General features: G+C 36.9%; 1 protein-coding gene across 18 annotated transcripts in view; it reads left to right on the top strand.

Annotated features, from left to right (window-relative positions):
- The window catches only part of PRP39-2 (Tetratricopeptide repeat (TPR)-like superfamily protein), a 29,366-nt gene extending 11,418 nt beyond the window's left edge, over positions 1-17,948 (top strand). For 6 of the 18 annotated variants that reach the window (XM_089925516.1, XM_039131577.2, XM_088704692.1 and 3 more), the window contains 11 exons: positions 187-354; positions 685-1,051; positions 1,140-1,283; positions 1,521-1,673; positions 1,749-1,865; positions 2,374-2,451; positions 4,349-4,498; positions 6,067-8,301; positions 8,902-8,970; positions 9,702-9,813; positions 13,685-13,987. In XM_089925516.1, coding sequence (XP_089781642.1) covers positions 187-354; positions 685-1,051; positions 1,140-1,283; positions 1,521-1,673; positions 1,749-1,865; positions 2,374-2,451; positions 4,349-4,498; positions 6,067-8,301; positions 8,902-8,970; positions 9,702-9,785 — 3,565 coding nt within the window. In that variant the 3' untranslated portion in view covers positions 9,786-9,813; positions 13,685-13,987. Of the gene's footprint in view, positions 1-186; positions 355-684; positions 1,052-1,139; positions 1,284-1,520; positions 1,674-1,748; positions 1,866-2,373; positions 2,452-4,348; positions 4,499-6,066; positions 8,302-8,901; positions 8,971-9,684; positions 9,814-13,222; positions 13,520-13,684; positions 13,988-17,760 lie in introns of those variants that run through there. The other 12 variants (XM_039131576.2, XM_088704688.1, XM_088704685.1 and 9 more) reach the window with 5 other exon arrangements.
- Positions 17,949-21,171: the final 3,223 nt, after the last annotated feature.

Here is a 21,171-nt window from a genome sequence, read left to right on the forward strand (position 1 = left end):
TGGTTCTCCTACTTCAGGTTGCTGTTGAGTGGAGGTATATGGTTAGGAGACAGAATGCTTCCACCTTCATTTTTATATGACACTTTAGATATGTCCCTAAATCTGTAACCAATTTTTCTAATATCTGAGCTAAATTTGTTGATCCCTCTTCCTGCAGTAGTTTTAACTCTTAAACTATTTTAGCAGATTATATGAGAGAGGTTTATCTTTTGTCGGGAAGGATTACTTGTGCCATCTTCTGTGGGATAAATATATTGAATTCGAATATTCTCAGAAGCAATGGAGTCGCCTAGCTCATATTTATATCAACACTCTGAGATATCCAATAAAGAAGCTACATAGCTATTATGAGAGGTACATTATCAGGCTTTTTCTTTGAAATTTTGTATGAAAATATAACCTCCAAGCTGGAGAAAATAATTCACGATAGAATTACTCACAACACCCTAGTTACGAGTATTTTTGTTCGTCAGAAATTATCTTATTTTCATTGCTGAATTTTATCCTCTTTTATTTTTTTTTTAACTGGCTTGATCCATCATTTGGTCACTCACTTCTGATTTTGTACGCTCGGTGTAACCCAAAAATATGCTAGTAAGATTGATGAAATTGAACACACTTCCATTCCTTTTCTCCCCCTTTTGGAGCTCAGTCACAATGATACTCTTACCTCAAATCTTTCAGTTTTAAAAAGTTGGTTGCTACATGGGAGGAAGAGATTGAATGCCAGAAAGACACTGAAATGTCATCAGAAATTGTATCTAACTGTGGAACAGAAAATGTAAAAGATTGTGGATATGCCGAAATCTCGAATGCGATCAGGGATCTTTTGAATCAACAAGATGGCCTTCCTAGGCCTAATGCAGTAAAGAAATACTTAGACATTGGAGAACTATTTTATCAAAGATCAAATCAATTAGACAGAAAGATTAGTTACTTTGAGGCTCAAATACGGAGGCCTTATTTCCATGTGAAGCCACTTGATGACCGTCAGCTTCAAAATTGGCATCAGTATCTTGACTTTGTTGAGATGCAGGGAGATTTTGACTGGGTATGAATTGTTCTACATTAATGCTATTTGAGTGGCATTTTGCTTAGTTTCCTTGTTATCATCTGAAAAACTACCTTTTCAATGCCAGGCAGTGAAACTTTATGAGAGATGCTTAATTCCTTGTGCTAACTACTCCGAGTTCTGGATCCGTTATGTTGAATTTGTGGATGCTAAGGGTGGGCGAGAGATAGCACAATATGCTCTTGATCGAGCATTGACAGTTTTTCTGAAGGTATGAGTAAAAAAGCATGACCCTTGTTACCAACCTTAACGATTACCAGTTTTTCTTAAAGAGAGGAACTTTTATATAGGAACCTAGCTACCTTGTTAATTGGAGTACATAGGTAATATATCTAATCAAAATGATTGTACATTATTGGAATAAAGTGCACTAGCATCCTAGCTTTTTATACCAATCTTTTGCATTTTGATTACTGGTTTTATTGTTTGAATGCTCTTATGCAAGCAGCGAGTTCCAGCTTTCCATTTATACTGTACAATGTTCAAAGAGCAAATTGGCGATGTTTGTGGGGCTCGTGCTCTGTTTCATCGAAGTATTATGGATTCAGACCCTGAGTTCATCGAGAACGTTAACAGAGAAGCAAACATGGAAAAACGAATGGTACATACTCATATATTTTTATTTGTACTAGTAAATAGGCTGTGAAAATCAAACATTTTTTGCTCTCTTTTGCAGGGAAACATTGATGCGGCTTGCATGATATATGAGAAAGCAATTGAAATGGCTAAAGAGAAGCATATCTTGCAAATTCTTCCAGTTCTGTACACCAATTTTGCTCAGTTCACAATGTTGGTAGGCCTCTGAAACTTATTTTTCTACCTAAATGCTTGACTTATCAATTTTAGCTATTCACATTTTCATGTGGTTTCTCCCTTCTTTTTACTCCAATTGCCTCATTAGTACAGGAGACATCCTAAACTTTAGCTATCCTTCATTTCTCACTACAACTGTTTTACATTTTAGTGCATTGCTTATGGGTGATGGCGTAGCCAACCCATGCATAGTTCTCATCAACTGGGTTAGATTGTGGTATGTTCTCTAGTATAGGTAATGCCGTTATATTCAATATCAAATTTAGTTTCATTTGATAGTTTGACATGTTGTTTATGACTGACTATCAACCTAACTTCAACCTTCCACCTTTCATCCAAGCTTGTGATTGGCATCGGTGGTGTTTTAGCTGTCAAAAGCAAAATCAATAAACTATTTCAATAGCTATATTCTCATTGCTGGGATAGGTTTCTCTATTATGTATCGTTTCAGCAATTATTGATTTTAATACTGTCCTATCTTTTAACAGGCACGTGGTAGCATAGATGCTGCTAGAGAAGTCTTTGTCAAGGGAATCCAACAAATGCCGAACAAATCAATTATAGAGGTTTATAAGTTATAACATCCTGCTTCGTCAGTCCAATTACAGTTGCTTCACCATTGAGTTTATGTATGGTGGTTTGATTATATCATGCATCCTGTTATGCATAATTATCCATAAACTAACTTATTAGTTACCACTAATAGCTTAGGTGATTCGGAAGTATAATTAGCATTGAGTGTGACATTTTCAAAATAACTTTTTTCCTACTTAGTTTATGATTCAAAATATCATCTGTTTCTCGATAGTGTTCATTTATGATATTTTTTAGATGTGCATTATTTACTTGGCATGTTAGGTTGTCTAATCCTTCTGTGAGAAGTGTAGACTAATGATATAGATTGAGACTCATTTTCTACTCCATTGTGATACCTAATTATTGAAGACATGTAGACTTCTTCTACATTCATGTATATGCAATTGTAACATTTGAAACCATTGCATTTTATTTGGTAAAACTTTCACTTACATATGGAATCTAGGTTGTTTAGACATTATGTTCTCAAGTCACGACCTTTCATTCTCCGATTAATTTTGCAACCAGTTCTATGATTTATCCTAGTTTGCTTGGGTTTATCTTTGTTGACATCCTTAGTGATGCACAGCTTAAGTATCTGCTACTGTAGGCTTAAATCTGTTCCTTGTGTCTGTAGTGATGAGAATACTTGTTGTAAAAGACTAGCAAGTATTGGAAGCTCATTACTTCTAAATTAGTTCTCTATGTTCTTATTGCTCCCTCCATTATTTATCCAATTCTATAAATTTATTGACAGTGATCAGGTGTTTTTTTTTTCTCACTAGGAATCAAGTTTCTTCTTCAATCCTACTCTCGTTAGTAATTTCTTAGTAATATCTGTTATACTGTTAAAAACATGTGATTCTGTTGGCATCATCACCCCCTTCATATTCAACCAAGGCTTTTCCTTATCAAAACAGGGTCAGCTATGTAGCCAAATTTTCTGCCATGAAGGCTCAACACGAGGATTCAGCAGCAAGACAAGCTGTAGACATGTTTACTTTAATATGAGCAAAAATACCATTTTATATGTTAACCAAAGGTAACAAGAGGCCTTAACATAACCATTTGACTTTGGTTTATTAAATTCTTCTTTGTCATTTTTCTTTTCTTTATTTATATTGTCCCTCCCTTTCCTTCAAAATTCCTTACATCTGAAATTCAAAATGTGGTAGGTTATCTCCCTACCCCTTTCTTGAACTACAAACATAAACCTATCCTATTTGTAGAACATCCCTAGATTGTTGTTTTATGCAAAATATCAAGTTTAAATTTCAACACTTCAACTCTGACTGGCTCGAAGCCACCTTATGTGTTTTGTCTCTATTCCTTGTCAAAAATATGAGCTTGCTTTCTATCTAAACTAGTTTCAAAGAGCTAATGAGGAAATGGAAATAGTGTTTTCTGCTCTTTTTGTGGTGTTTTATATATTTTCTCATTAAAATTTCAAGTATGGCTAATTTCCAGACATGTTTTATCATGCTTATAAAGGTACTTGCAGAGATGCTCGACATATTACTAAAGTTCAATTTCGAAGTGGTATCATTCTTGTACTCTTTTTTCCTGTCGGCATTGTGTATAACTTAATGTGAAAGTAGTGCTAACAGAAAAGACAGAAGATTTGCTATCCTTATTCACCATACAGAAAGTTGCATAATTTTTCTGATAGTGATAGATTAGAATAAGAAGATACTGGAAATATTGAGAATACACTATAAGCATAACATTAGATAATGCATTCTATACTATTTTTTTTCCTATAGATGTGAAATCCTTAATCTTTGCTGTTGCTCAGAACTTAGGAAGTTAAATGTTGCATTAGATTCTCTGTTTCCTAATCCATGGGACACGTTTTTGCTGCCTTTTTTCTGATTGCTACTTTTGCAGGGGTTGATACGCTTTATAACCATTCATGGACGGGCAGAACAGATACCAAAATTAGACACAATTGTGGCAAATGCTATAGTTCCTGAGTCAGATGTATCTAAAGCCTTCAGCTCTCAAGATCGTGAAGACATCTCAAAGTTATTCTTAGAGGTGTGCTTCCATTTCTTAGCTCATTCTGTTTCATTTTTGTTGACAGTATTTGCTAAAAAAAGACTGCTAAAAGTAAGTTACACTGTTATTCGTTTACATACTTTTCCTATTCTTTTTCCCAAAGTCAACCGGTGTGTTTGTTTCAATTTGATTGAAAGCTTGGTGCAACATGAAGACACCAAAAGAAGAAACAAATTGACAGCCAGATCCAGCCATCGAAGTCTTTTGATGGTATCAAATCCTCTATTTGAATGCTGACAGCAGCTTTGTGTCAGCATTCTTTAGTCTCCTAGTCTGAATCAAAATCGATCCCAAGTTATAATGTGTTCATACTCATTATCCTGGAGCTTCTGTACAGGAAGTGGGAGGATATAATAGATAGTTTCTTGTTGATTTAAGTGCAATCACTGCATGCATTTGATGCTTCAAGGTAGGTTTGTAGGACAACAATCAGGTTGGTATATGAATTCAAATATTTTGTAATAAATAGAATCTTTATAAATAAAATGAGAATTGCACAGATGGAAAATGCTGGGTTTTTTATTGGCAAAACTTGGAGTTTAAGAAAGGAATTAGTATGATGAAGTGTACCAGTTGCACTGATAGAGTAAAATGTTATGTAAAACCAAATGAATGATGTCGGACTTGGAACAAAAATCAAAGGTTTCGACGGGATGATATGAGCCATTACAGAGAAAACTAAAGGAATGTAAATGAACTTTGTGTATAGAGGATTTTGTTAGCAAAAGATAAGAGGCATCAAAGTCCCTCCAAGATACTAATAGTGATAAAACTAGCTCCGTGTAGTTGGGGAAAACGGTCTGTTATCCAACTTCAAAGAGGTCATATTGGATACTTTATTGGGCTATTGAGATATGTTAAGACACTCTCATCTGCTTGTGGGCGCCTCCAATCTGTTTTGACTAAGCATCTACTATTGCTAGACCTAATTAGCTGCTGATGGGCTTGGGTCAGGCTAGTCAGAATAGGCCATGAATTGGGCTTGCACCCTAAATTTTAGGCCCGTATTTGTTTTGGGCTGATTTTGGGCAGCCCCATGCCTAGAAATTAACTTCTGCAAGTAGATTATTATAATTTTTCAATATGCTGAACGAAGGTTGTTCTTATATAAGCCATCTTAATTTGTGTTGTACCTATTTCTTTTTTCTTTTGCATTATAGCATGAATGTAATTTTTCTTAATAAAAAATGCTATCGACGAGAAAACTTACAGTATTCATCAGCAAAATTTAGATTATATTGTTTTGTTTTTTATTTTTGTATTTGTGTGGAAGTTTTCCTATGTCGAGATTTTTGGGGGTAAAGTGTCAAACACTTAGTACTCCTGGACACTTTGCAGCCTTGCCAAGTGTCTACATAATAGTGCTAATCATATCCTTGTCCAAATGTAAGTTTCATTGCTGCTTGATGCTAATGGTCAAAGTTGGTAACTGAATGCACACACAATAAATTTGTTTTAGATTTTGGGCTTGATCTGCTTATCTTCTAGTGATTTGTTAACATTATGTGAGTAGAATCTTGCTGCTTATAATAATTTTCTACTGGCAGTTTGTGGACCTCCATGGAACCATTCATGACATCAGAATGGCATGGAGTCGTCACAGGAAATTATTTCCACATATAATGAGACCTTCATTTAACTACACTGTCCCTGAGAAAAATACCTTGGACAAGAGCAAGGAAGGAAGAAACCAAATGTTGGTTTCTCCATCTCATCATGTTTGTGGAGATAACCGCCGCGGTGGCTCTGATATGCATTTAATGGATGGCCCACAGCTGAAGGACAGTGCTGGTTTTCTGTGTGAAGGGGTAAGAATTAACAAATTGCAACCAGAAGAAGACAAAAACTGTACAAGGGAAAGAGAGGAGCAGGTGGAACTTGCTGAAGTCAAAAAACAGTCTATACCAGAAGGAACTGAACTGCATGTGGAGGTTAATGGGTTAGTTCATGAATGTCCTAATGTGGCTGAAAACCCAGGTGTCTTGTCAGAACCCTCTGATATTGAGAACCACATTAAAGTACTCCCTGACCACGAATCAAGTGACAATTTAAGACCACCTGCACTTGATAATCTCTCAATAAATTCTCCAGACACTGATACTCAGCAGTCCAACCCAATCACTTCAAATGAGCATTGTATTAATCAGGAATTAACCTCTGCATTGGGTGGAAATGGAGAACAGAATGAGCACATTCATCAGGAATCAACCGTTGTATCAAATGGAAACAAAGAACAGGGTGGGGGAAATGCAGATGAGGTCTCAGCAATTCATGAACCCGATATGCAAGACATGAAATCAAACACACCCTCTCGGGCATGTCTTCAAAATGATGACAGTTCTTTGCATCCAGCTAGTGACTTGGATCCTTCAGAATCAGAAACAAACTCACAGCTCCAAATGCAAGCCCAGTCACAAACTAATTCACATCGAGATTCACCTGCTGGTGGTGCATTTCCTCAAAATTCCGGCAGTGCAGGAAAGTGGTTTCAGATGCATTATGGCATGCATGCCTCTGAAGATTCCAGTACCAGTTCCCGTGGTTATGTTCAAGCTTCACAGTCTCAACAGTGGCAGGTTCATGCACAGTTGCAATCCCCTCCTGCCTCAAACTCACAAATGCTCATAACTCATGGTTATCCATTTCAGCCTCAGGCTTCAAGTAATGCACGGGATCAGCAAGCTAACCAAACCCAAGGTCAATATCACATGGCTGCTGCTCAAGCTTACCCAACTGGAAACCTTTCCTGGCCTGGACAAAATATTCAGCAGCAGGGTTTTGTATATATACAGCCGCAATTAAGCACCCATACTACTTCTCAACCTCAATCTGAAGTTTATCAGCAATCTGTCCAGGCTAACGAACAGTACAGGTATTCTCAAAGTTACCAAGGATTTGCGCCTCATATCTGGCAGTACTATCAGCAACATCTGTATTATCTGCAGCAGCAGCAGCAGCAAATTCAGAACCATCTGCAGCAGCAGCAGCAGAATGAACAACCGCAGCAACTGCGGCAAAAGCACTATCAGCAGCAGCAGCAGCAGCAGGAGCAGCATCCAGAGAATCAACAATTGTTGCTTCAAGCACAGCAGCAGTCAAATAACCAACAGGAGTCACAGCAGCACCTCTCACCAGAGCAAAATCAAAACCTAGAACTCCAGCAGCAACAGCAAGCATCCCAATTTCAGCAACAGAACCTGCAGATGCACTCCACACAACAACAGCAGCAGCAGCTTCTATACATTCAACAACAGCAACACCTGTATTTCCAGCAGCTATACCACCAGCAGCAGCTGCTCCAGCAACAATTACTCCAACGGCAGCAGCAACAGCAATACCAACAACAGGCACAACAGTTAAATACACAGCTGCAGCAACAGCCACAGCAACCACTTCAGCAGCAGCAGCAGCAGCAGCAACAACAACAACAGCCCCAGCTACTTCAACAGCAACAACAACAACCCCAACTACTTCAACAGCAGCCGCAACAGCCAGACCTACTTCAGCAGCAGCAGCCACACCTACTTCAGCAGCAGCAGCAGCAGCAGCAGCAACACCTACTGCAGCAGAGGCAACAGCAACAGCCACACCTACTTCAGCAGCAGCAGCAACAGCCACACCTACTTCAGCAGCAGCAGCAACAAGAGTTACTCCAGCAGCAGCAGCAGCAGCAACTATTGCTGTTCCAGCAGCAGCAGCAGCAGCTTTACCAGCTCCAGCAGCAGCAGCAGCAAACCAGTGCTTCAGAACTTGAAGCTTTAAACGTCACTTACTACCTTCAGGTGATTCATTTCTTTTAAGACACAAATGTGGATCTATGCCATGAGATTTTGCTAGTTCTTTGAGAGAAGCTATGGTAGATTTCTGGTTTTTTGCTCAATGTGTCATTGTTGGTGACAATAGGTGGGTACTAATTGATAAACAACCTTTATATGTTGAAGTGTGACATCTTTTGACCTTTTGTGTGTGACTCCTACCAAATGCCCCTACAACTGATGTTTTTGACATTTGAAGCCAACAATGCTCGTCAGCTTTCTCAATTTCCTTCCATGGTTTTACAGGAAAATCCGGGCTAACCCAGATGATTGCATTTTTCGTTTAGATTATAACATCTATAATCTGTCCACTTATATATATACATGTGTATGTACTTATGTGTGTGTGTGTGATGGGTACTCCCTCCTGTTGGGTTATAATTCTAATTTTGCAAGCAACACTTTCCTGTTCTATGACATCATGGGTTATCCTGTTGGGTTACAATTCTAACTTTACAAGCAACACTTTCCTCCTGTTCTTTTAATTTGCGAGAAGTACATGATTACTATATTAAGATACTATCATGACTATGCTGTTTACTTTGTGCTGAACTTTGTGACTGGCAGACTGTTCCTATGCAATATGGAAACAATCAACAAAGGCAGGATCTTGGCCAGGAGGCTGAGACATCCCAGGTAGCATTCAGGACTTGTGATATGGTTTGCTTAATGATCTTGATGTTCTGTTGTTCACAATGACATGCTTCTGCTTGTTTTGAATTTGTATATGTTGGCATATCACGTCTCATCATGATTCCAAAGTAAGCTAATTGTGGGTTGTGGCAGATGCTAGTGCATAATCTTATAGTAAATTATTAATTGATAGAGATATTCCTCAAATTTTTAGAAGTGTCTACCATATTTTAAACAGAGACGGTTGCTGCTGTGATAAATTTGAACATTTGGGGGGTGAGCTTTCCTTTTTTTGGCTTTGCAGAAAATTCCTCTTTGAACATGAAAGCAGTGTGTCAAGTAGTAGAAGTGACTGATGTGGAAGATGAGAAACAGAGCGGATAAACTGAGAAAAGATACATGAAAGGGATAATAAATTTCTAGGAATTTATTTTTTTCTCAACAAATAATCATGTAGCACAATGGTTTCTGAAGATGTTCCCTGATGTATGTTTTAGGTTTTGATCTAACTTATTAAGGAAACCAATTTCCAAGGAATTGTTTTTCTCTGTGTTTTTCTGAATCTATGTTCCTACATTCTTCTAAGAATGTATAATTCTCATACATCTAACCCTCCAGGCAGTGTCCTCATTTCAGCCATATTCTGGAGTCTAAATCCATCACTCTAAAGTCAAGACTTAAATATTGATAAATATTGTAATCATTTGACCTTCACAGGATATAATCTTTTGCAGGGTGAAGGGGCTAATCTGCAGACTGCCGAACAGTCTGGTTCTTCTTATCCCTCCACACCACAGAAGGGTTCCACAAAGCAGTAAATTGACCAGCAAATGCACTAATCTACTGGTATGGAACTTGTTTCAATAAATTTTTTCAATGTTTTTGCTGTTTCATTTACTAGTAATGGGCCTGTATCATTAGTTCTAAGAAACTGGCAAAGAAGAAGTCATATGTCACAGATGCATATGTAGAGATAAACTTTTACACTCTTATTGAGCAGATTCCTAAGCATTTACCAAATATGGGATCAATGGTTTATACCTTCCATACATATGGCCTGGTCAAAGAATCCCCTCTTTTATTACATGTGGATCAAGTTTAGTTGTGCCTAGATGCCATTTTATCAAGCCTGTAAGGGTCCTACGATAAGTTCCACTGCTGCTTAGACTCATAAGCGGTATGGGCATCCCACCTTGAAGATAGGAAGAAAAGCTCGTTGAATAAGAGCTGTCTTTGCATTTTATGGCTGCAAGGACTTGGCTACATCATCAGCCTTTATTGCACCATGCAGAGGCTTTCTGAAACCTGAGCTGCGATAATGGAAAGTGAAGTAACCTGAGCTATAAGCATGGAAAGCCATGTAAAAGAGATCATCCCATACAGCGTGCTAACTACGATCTATATGCTTGCCCTCTTCGCTGGAAAGCTGCATAGAAAAGATCATCCCATGCAGCACACTAACTACAATCTTTATGCTTGCCCTCTTCACGTATACGAGTAAAATTTTTAGCTAGTCAAGACTTGCACCAGTTTTGAAATTCCTGTCTAGTGTCTGACCCACTTCAGGTTGCTAAGGGGTCCCGTTGTTTATCTGCAGTACCTGCTGCAAATCAAATTTTAGTGAAACTTTTTCATCATTCATCTACTAACTTCCTTTAGCAAAAATCTAATACTTCAAGATCAACATGACTGCATCATCTGCACTGAATCTATTGGATCCCTTCCATATAATGGCCCATCATGATTCCTAGTAAAGAAAATCGTCCAAGCATTGCCTTAGTGTTATTAGATGCTTGGATAAGCAATTATCTTAAAAATGAAGTTTCTTTTGGTTGCCCCTTGAAACCATTTGGATTCGCTTTCTACCTCTGACTGTTGCTCTTTGACTTCCTACTAATTAGTCAGCTCACACTCTACAGATTACTTCCTCTTCCTGACCTCCCTGCTGCCTAACACTGTCTCATTTCTCTCTATGCATGCTGTATAGCAAAATCAGTCCACATTTATGTAAATTAGCATTTAGCAATTAAAGGGACTGAAATTTCTTTCTTGGAGCCTAATCTGTAAGCCTTCACACCATCTGAATCCCTACAGTTTTTCAGTCCTGGAATATATTGGTATTGATATTATTATTTCAGAATTTAGAAAATCAAATCTACTGCAAGTAGGAATTAGTTGGTAGCAAATCACATCTGTGCCTTGTTTTGTTTCTAGTTGATTACACTGTTAAATAAAATATGGCCCAGATGCACAAGATGGGTGTAACAAAAGGGATACGCTTTCGTGGATATTCAGGTATGAAAAGAATAGCATTAGAAATGGATAAAACCTTGGATTTGTACTTGATCAAGGAACGATAGTGGAGAACTGCCTCAAATGTTATATGTAACTCCAAACTGATATGAGAAGGCTTGGATGGTAAATGACTTGGGTTTGTGTCTTGAGGGGCATAAAAAGAAGACCTAAGATATAATGGATGGAGGTTGTAAAAAAGATAGGGACAGGAAAGGGAAAAAAAAAATAACCATGAATGCAGCTTTTAATAGGAACAATGACACGGATCTGCAATGCTGACCCCAAGGCGAGCTCATCATTGTCATATTGTTAAGAAGTTTCAGAGGTCATGGTTAAAGATTGAACTGAAAAAGAAACTACCTTTAGCGTCTTTTATATCCCCAACTAAGTACCATTCATCTTGCAGAATACCATCTGTTTTTTAAAAAAGCTGTATGGATGAGAAAATATCAATTGTCCACTTGATATATCAGGGTTATAAAAGTTTGACTATGATCTCAACCTAAGTAATATGGGTACTGTGGGATGCCATACTTCTCTGGGAAATGCATGAGATATTTACTTAAACTAGTAGGTCCTTGAGCAGATCCCATGATAGCCCCAATAGATCCCATGATAGCCCCAAGATGTTGGTCTTTAATTTGAAAAGTAAATGCTTAAGCATGAGAAGCTTCTAGCATGGTGGGCCCCTAAAACTCACTAGGATAAGCAGCAGAAGCTATTCTTTCACCAGAACCCACACCTACGATAAATGTTCTTTTATATAGTTATTTAGATGACAAATGTTTTTTGTTGTTATTTGATGGATGATGTAAATGAGAAAACAGAGAATCCAATATTCTTTTCAACGTGAATATATAATACATAAAATTTTAGTATTTTCTCAATTATTTTATGGATTTTAGGATATAGATGAGTATATGAAGCATACTAAATGAAAAAACAACAGTGCTTCTTGACTTAGTAGAATACAAGCAAAGGGCTTGTTGGTTGCACTTGAGGGAGAAAAAAAAAATGAATACTTTGAATGGGAGGGGCGTGGGGTATTGAAATTGGAGGTCTTAGGTTTGTAAAGTCCTAGAATCTTTGTTCTTTATCTTCTAGTTTGTTTTTTTAATCTTTAAATTTAAGTAATGGTCTTCTAGTTCTTGGTAGCATGGAATGGTGTCTAAGATGAGAGCTTCATAGAGATCTAACTAAATTGGCATTCTATCAAACAGTTCGTGTATTGTTATGCAGTAAATCCTTGTATATGGTCATTTTGGAAAATATTTGTCTGCACATTGTAGTACGCATGGAAAAGTCTTGATGTTTATCGTTTTGTATTTTTGCTCTGTACATTATAGCTTGTGGTGCTGATCTGTGGGACGAAAATGCTTGTTATTTCCATTATTATTCATAAACATCAAAATTTACAGGAATGTTGTAATGTAACAAACATTCACCATGTCAGAAGAATATAATTTAATCATCCCTTTTGATCCTACGCTCTAAAATAGTCGTAGTTTATTTGACGTAGCTGAGGTGTTTGGAGAATCAAAAATAGCCATATAAATGAGAAATGGTGGTAGTTTCGATATCTCACCATCATTTCTATCTGTTCGTCCATTTTCTGTAGCTCTTGCAAAAGCAGTTGCGAACTCCTTTCAGAGTAGTTTTTCTGGATGATGATTCATAAGCAAACTGGTTTACTTGTCATAATAGAGGGAGTTTACATCCAAACATAATATGATGATATGTGAAGTTAGGCAGCCTTGTCGGGGATGGCACCGGCAATATGAGAGTCTTGTAGGGGTCCGGTACTGCGGCACGTTATACATTTCATTTGGTGTTATTGCTGGTGGTGCGAACTGTCCCCCTTAATAGAATGAGCACTCTGCCCATCTCTTTCTACAGTCACTTGCACAGCATTCTTTAAATCCACCACAGCTCGAAACTTAATTTGAGTATGGTCCAGCAGGTTGTTCCCTTAGAACTCAAAGGGAGGCAGGAGGCCGGCGAGATGGAGGCCTTTTGGAGGATTTTGTGTCAAGTCGTATACACTGGCAAGCCTTGGCCTGATTGGTCTAATGGGTCTGGTTTAGTTCATAAATTGAGGATGAAATGGAGGAAGACATCTTTTTCGACTATTTTCCTCTGTAATCAACTCGATCCGTTTGGGGTGAACGCACGTATGGTTCATTTATAGCTTAACCGAAGCAACAGAGTCTACAATCTTTGGGTTCATCAGTAACATAAGATTCCTTGTCAGGGACTGGTGCGTAACGATAATAATGGGTGATGGGGGTCATGATGCATTGTGTCCGCTTTTAAATTTTAAGTCATGTTTTATTTGGACGACTTGTAGAATTTGGTATACTATCTTCTATTCATCTGGAGATAATGTTCAGGTTATGAACCAACTATTCTTTTTTTGATATAGGGGAGGACGGAGCCACCCAACCCACTCGAAGCCGGAAGCTTGTTCTCGTGCATTCCGGGTCTATGCTCGTGGGACCAGGACTATTGCAACGGCAGATTTAAAATGAACTCGGATTGTCCTCCGAATCAATTCCCCGACGTGTCGTCTGGTAGGCTCGTACCATCCGAGCTAACAATCTGTAAGTGATTAACTAATTCTGTAGTAGAGAATCCTAATACACTTCCTTTTTATACGCCACCGATTATTTGTTTTTGTGATAACGTAATGTCACTTTCAGCATTCAATTTGATTTGATTGTACCCATACCAAGGGGGACAGAATGAATGCGTGGGATGGAAAATATAGCATCCAAACTGACACGTAGAAATGCATCCTCAGCCTATATCCTTCTTTCCATCATAATTGTTTGGATTGTGTGTTCAAACCTAGCTTCATTGCAGTTCGATTGCTCCTCTTTTTTCAATCCTTAGTCTATATGTAGATTTAATCATAAGCCGGGTGTTCTCAGATCTAAACTACATTTATTTTTAGTGGGACTTCAGATCAGCTCTATTTAAAATTTGATAGTAGCTATGCCCAAATCTGGTCCATAAATAAATCAGCTCTAGTCCCATGCCTTTCGTATAAAACGCAGTCTGAATACCGGGCGACAAGATAACATCATCCATCGCTGTACGTAGCTTTTCTGAAACAGATTATTTACAGGGCCCGTTTAGGTTGCTGCCAACTCCCATCTATGCAGGCCACGTGGATTTTGCTAATAGCTGGTGCGAACCAAACTGCTTTGGGGCGCTGTTCTATACGGGTTGCCAGCGTGGCAAGTCATGGTTAAGTTAAAACCTCTCATATTCATATACGGCACCAGTCCTCTCATAGCCATATCGCATGTAGATATCTTCGTACGAGTAAGATCTTGTTTGGGGGAGCTTTTGGAAGGCCAAAAAGTACTTTCTGGAGCCAAAAAGTATTTTAATATGAGCTTTTGCGGAAAGCTGAAAACAGCTTTTGGAGTAACGCTCCAATTTTCAGCTTTTGGACTATTTTCAGATTTGTCGAAAAGTTGTATTTTTTTTTGATAGAAATGCTCATATTAAAATATAATAATTACATAATTTGTCCCTTTATAAACCTAAAAATTTGCTGGAGCCAAGAATCCTAGCTGTCAGACTCCCTTCCGCAAGAAAAATTGTTAGAGAGATAAATGGTCATTCGAAGGATGAAAAATTATTTTACACTAATAATTAAAATATTTTATATCTTTATGATTGTATTATATTATAAATGTAATATTATATTACATTACATCATAATACATTAATATGTTATTTTAAATAATTTAATATTATGTTATATTATGAAAAATTAATTTTTACTAATAATTATAATATTTTATACCTTTATTATTGTATTATATTATAAATATTATATTATATTATATTACATCATAATACATTAATATGTTATTTTAAATAATTGAATATTATGTTATATTATGAAAACTTAATTTTTACTAATAATTATAATATTTATACCTTCATTATTGTATTATACTATAAATATTATATTATATTACATTACATCATAATACATTAATATGTTATATTAAATAATTTAATATTATGTTATATTATCAAAAATTAATTTACTCTAATAATTATATTACTACTATGCTATATTATAATAATATTATTTTTATATTACAATAATATTATAATATATTATATATTTATGTATTAATATATGTTATGTTGTCTTTTATGGTTATTTTATCATACAAAAGTACTTTCTCAGTTTGTTTATCAAACATATGCTAAAGTGCCTAAGCACTTTACAGATGTAATTACCAAACAGCAAACAGGTTTTTATAACAGCTCTACTTTAGACAGCTCTACTTCCAATAGCTCTACTACCTACGGCTCCCCAAACATGGCCTAAGGGCCTAAGTAAATGTATCCTTTGCTGTTATAACATTTTTTTCTTCTTTGAAAGTGGGAGGGAAGCCCACCCATGCATTAACTATCTAGCTTCGATGCCTGAGATACACCATTGAATATTCCAGCACAACCTCATAGGTATATATCATCACTAGAATAGGCACCCGTTTCCATTAAAAATTATCTAAAAAATATAAATATAAATAATTAAGTATTTTATTTTCATTGGACATCTAATTGTAGTCGGCTTCTAGTATCCGGTATTTTTGTCCGTACTCCATAATTAATTCCACTGTTCGCGGGTGCTCGGCCACACCTTGCCATTATTGAAGCGGTTCAGACTTGTTTTATTTAGGGGACAGATAATAAATTCAAAGTACTAAGTCACTGGAAGCATAACGTGAAACTGACGCGTTGGGAACCATAGGACGTGAACAAATTTATTGTTCCTTCTTTAGGTGGAAAAAATTTACGGTTCTTTCGCATCACCGGCTCCTGCAGAAGATATTGACATGCAAGTAAGGCAACAAGCGTGTTTTTAACTAAATTTCAATAAGCCATTAATGAGGTCGAAGGACTGAAATTTTGTTTTTGTGAGCTTACAAAAATCCTTACAAGTCTCATATAAAGCCAATGTTGAACTCTTTAAACATGTTTAACTGTGCATTATAGGTCATACCTTCGTCCTTCGTTATAATGACTCAAGTACATAAATAATTTAGATTGCAGCCTGCCCAAATCTTCGGCGACCCTATTCTGATAATCTGGAGGTACGGAAGGCACCGATGAATCCATTCAGTCTACATGATGGAAGAAGGAGCAACGATCTATCATACAGAGTCACAAATTTGCATATATAGAGAAGAGAGGCATGCTGGGATGGCTTCGGCTGAGTTTTGTTTGGTGCTTAACTCAGATATGGAATAATGGTAAAAAATAGTAAAAAAATATATAATAAAAAAAGAATCAAAGTAGATTGATCTTCCTACATCATTAGACCTTGATTGCCTAGCCTACAGTGCTTGACCTTGGCCTTTGAAAGCTTGGCGATCAAGAACTTCGCCACAGCAGGCACAGCCTGGACGTGCTCAACTTGAGAGTTTGGCTTGAAGTGCTTAGAATAGGAGGTTGGTACAGAAGCTTGACCTAAATTGCTTGAATTGGAGTATTCGATCTGGAATTCTCAGTTTAGGAGCTCATCCTAATTCTGGTTAGTAGTCACGTGTTCTGTGTGCATGTTGCTCATGTCCTTGGTGGCATAGAAGGGCGGCTTTTAGGAACTTACATTCTGGTCTTTAAGGATGTAGGTTTTGTGTGCACAGTTTTTGTATTTGGGATAGCGTCTCGATTTTCAAGGATGTGCATCTCGATCTCCAAAGACAGACATCTAGGTCTCCATGAATGCACATCCCGTCAGGAGAGGAAGAGGAGTCAAGTGTAGAGATAGTCATGAGAGCTTGAGACCCATTTCGTGAAAACCTCTTGTCATGAGAGCGTGAGAGCATCTTATTAGGAGAGCTTCTCGCCATGGGAGTTTGAGAGTCTCTTTCTCGAAGCCTCTCATCAGTTGTGCTTGGGAGTCTCTGGATGTTCCTCCCTCCTCCTCTTTTGCAATCTCTTGACCCTATTTATATTAAGGAGGGAGCGTAGACCGGTTACAATTTGGGGGTAGAAATCAAAAGATTGTCATAACCTTCTTTTTTATCTGAATTCAAATTTATCGTAATCTTCTTTCTTGTTTGAACTCCGCCAAGAATTCAAATTTTTTTGAATTCAAATCTTTTCAAAATGCTCGCCATATGCCGACCTATGATAGGCAGATTAGATTTTGGGTCATATCATAACCATTTGCAAATAGCTGCAGACATAGAGGGTGCTGATTGAGATTCCACACCTTTCATGAATCACATATAAGATGGTGTTTTTTTTTTTGTTTTTGGTGCAATAAGATGGTGTGTTTTTACAGCGGCATTGGATATCATCTCGTACCTCCTTCGCTTGATCCACAACTACTTGCAACAGTGGTGGCAAATCGGTTCTTTGTATAGAACTAAAGTTGGTGTTTTCTTTCTTCTGGGTCAGCATTGAAAATGAAAACCAAAGCCTATTCCCCTTCTATCCGTTCCTTATTTCCTCTCGCAGGCAATGAAGTTCTCGTGGGGTCAGAGGATCAGGACCCCTCCCCATGGCAGTGTCCCGTTCGCTGCCCTATAAGTTGAAGGACGGAGTTACGACTAAGACAGGTCTTTGATGAGGGGAAGGCCTTATTGAAGGTCAGTGGAGCCAGCACCATGTGATGGGGACTCGGATACAGCACACTGGAGGATTTCGAGTAGACAGCTCCCTTGATCTCTTTAATTGAAAGTTCCTTTCTCGGCACGTAGATATAAATAACTTGTTCAGACTGAACTTAATGTCGTCCACTCAGAGGTTACACTATCAAGTCAGCATTGCCATATTTTGTCATATTTCATACATTTGTCATGTTTTGCTGCTGTAGTAGTACTGCTGTGATGGTCAATCACGTAGAGTTTCATGCAGCACCTTATAAAAAAAAAAAAAAAGGGTGCAATGTATAGAAGGTAATTGGCAGGTAGGGATGATATCTGCGCCAGAAATTAATCTTGTTACAGAAATACAATACAGACTATATGATCCACCGTCCCTATCCTCCATGCTTCACACACTGAAGGAGCATTGATGTTTTTATAGTTGTGGGATTCCATGCAAATATTTGCATAATAATTTTGCATCAATTATGTATTAGATAGATCTTGAATGTTTATATAAGATCAAAAATTTGAATAATATTTTTTAACTAATTTTTATAGGTAAAATTTTGAATTATTACTAATAATATTAGAACAGGTTCTACCATGCTACGCACGGACTAGAGGATATTATAATATGTGGTTATTTGAATTAATCATGGGTTGATCGTGATATCTGTGATTGAATTATTAGTATTTGTAGTTGAATTTAGATTTTTAGTTTGGCGAAAAAATTAGAATTTAAAATATAGAAAATATGCAGGTCAAAAAAATTTAAATTGTACTTTTTAGCTTTTTTTTTTTTTTTTAGATGAGAGCTCGAGTTATCACAATGTTAGCACTTTCGAAAGATCCATCGTTTTGGAAGAGATCGTAAGCTGTTAAACTATTCAATGGGCCTTGCTCTCTCCCATGCCTCTGCCCAGTGCCGGCTCGAGCCTTAGGCGACTGAGGCGGTCGCCTAAGGCCCCCGGCCCAGGGAAGGCCCCCACCGGAAGATGCTGCAGCTATACAAACACTCATTCCTTCCATTCTCGTCTTCCCCCCTTCGTCTTCCACTCTTATCTTTCATCCCTTCTCTTTTTTGGTTTTGGTCTTGGTTTTCCTTCCCTCACATTACTCCTGATCCAGCTGGGCCATCGGGAAGAAAGATAGGGGGATCGGAGATGGACTTCTTGGAGGGTGGAGATTCTTTTAATTTTCTCCTCTCGGTTTCTTCTCCCCTCTTGGGTGGTAGAGAGAGAAAAGGAGCTAGAGGGAGTTGAATGGCTGCTGTGCTGTGATGTTGCAGTTGCTGCTTGGGTACTCACTTGAAGAGGAGACGGTGGGATGGGACTTTTATTTATTGGATGGAGTGAATTTCCCATAATGCCCCTACTTTCTCTTATAGAGAGGTTCAATTTTTTTATTATCTTGACAATGAAGTGCCATGAGATAACGATTTCCTATTCGGCTTTTGCTTGACATGGTAAACACTATTGTCAAGCATTATCTTAGTTAATTAATCAGTTTCATGGCCCTTCTTTTCGAGCAATTACTTTTATTTACTTTCATTTAAAAATTATATTAAATTAAAACAGTTTTTTACCTATTTTTATTAAATTTATATATCTTTGTTGAAATAGTATATTTGATAGCTATCTATTTCTATATCATTTTTTTAAATATTTTATATTTATTATAAAATTTTATTATTAAAAAAAAGAGGCCTCATTTATTGGATTTGCCTTAGGCCCCCAAATGTATTGGGCCGCCCCTGCCTCTGCCGGGGAACCATGCATGAGAAGGCAACACATGTTATTATGATGACTAATTGTGCACGAGCAGTTGGTATTTTACTGAAATATTTGGATGCTTTCATCAAGTGATGTCTTCGAATTGGTACGATTTTCAATGAAAATAAAACCATGATCAAACTTAAAGGATTGGACAGCCTAATTTCTATACCAAAAATTAATTGCATGATATTTTTGAAACAATGCAACTGTATTCTACGCAATATGAAAGCATTTTGGTTATGTCAGGTTTTAGTCAGCCAATATTGTTCCATTTTATTTAAAAAAAGGTGATAAAACCTTACGTACGTTCGCTGGAACCCCAGTCCTTCATTTCGCTTCTATTACATAATTAATGCCAATTAAATATAAGAATACAATAATAAAAAACTGGATGTATATTAAATACCCAACAACTTCGTACCATTTCATTGCAATAGATGAAGAACTCAACGGTCGTAGTGATGGTTAATTAAGATACCCCACATCTAATGTTCACAGGATATAAGTGTGCAACAATAAAAAAATTGAAAGTATATAAATGCCAAAATTTTCCCATGCTACTAAAATTTTATTCCATTTTATTTTAAGTAGTTCTTGAAGCGTTAATATTACTATAAGCAGTCTTCTTGAGTCTACTTCATGTCTAAGCAAGATAAATATAAGAGCGGCGATGAAAAGTGAAAGTACCTCCATCAATTCCTTCGTTGTAGCATAGCTGAATTTCCCATCTGCAGTTGCTATTTTTCCAGGTATATCCTTCTTGATTCTCCTTCCAATTAATACTTTAGAAACCCAGTCAAAAGAAATTATTTATGTACCAATTTATAAAGAAATAAATTTAAAACATTTCACTGATTGCTAGCAAAAAGAAAAAAATCAGTAATTAATGGAATTGTGGCGTTTCACTATGCAATGGAATCATACCTTGCATCTATCAAAAAGTTCATAAACTTGAATTAATGTTGCGCATCAAAAATCTACCGCTACCAGACCATTTTCATTTTCATGGTTTTAGAAATAAAATAAAATGTTCCAACAAATTTTTTACTATTCATATAATTTGGACATATGACAAATTTATAACAAGATAGTTATGGTTCTATCTTTTATTAAAAATCAAAATTGTTTGAATACTAGTTAAAGCCGCACAACCAATATTTATTTGTCGAAGAAATTAACTCAAATTAGGGTTGTAGGGAATGTGCATTTTGTAGAACAATTTTACAATATGTTTTTTTATCATTCTTTGAGCTCATGGAGCTTAAACCTCAAGGCAGAAGTTCTCTTGATATACTGTGATGTGGGAGGATTGGTGCAATTTATAAAGCCAGTCATATTGATTATTCGATTGTGGTATAAAGTACCAATCAATTTATCTTATATCTCATGACATAACATTTTTAGAAAATATATTCCATAATAAATGAGACTTTGTAGTTCATATTTTTCACTCTGCCACATGAAGGTGTAAAAAGAAAAAAAAAAAAAGAAAACATCCACCCCTA

Source organism: Phoenix dactylifera, chromosome 9, assembly GCF_051530095.1.
Source record: "Phoenix dactylifera cultivar Ajwa chromosome 9, Ajwa_hap1_PhDact_Kaust_v1.1, whole genome shotgun sequence".
Lineage (NCBI taxonomy): Eukaryota > Viridiplantae > Streptophyta > Magnoliopsida > Arecales > Arecaceae > Phoenix > Phoenix dactylifera.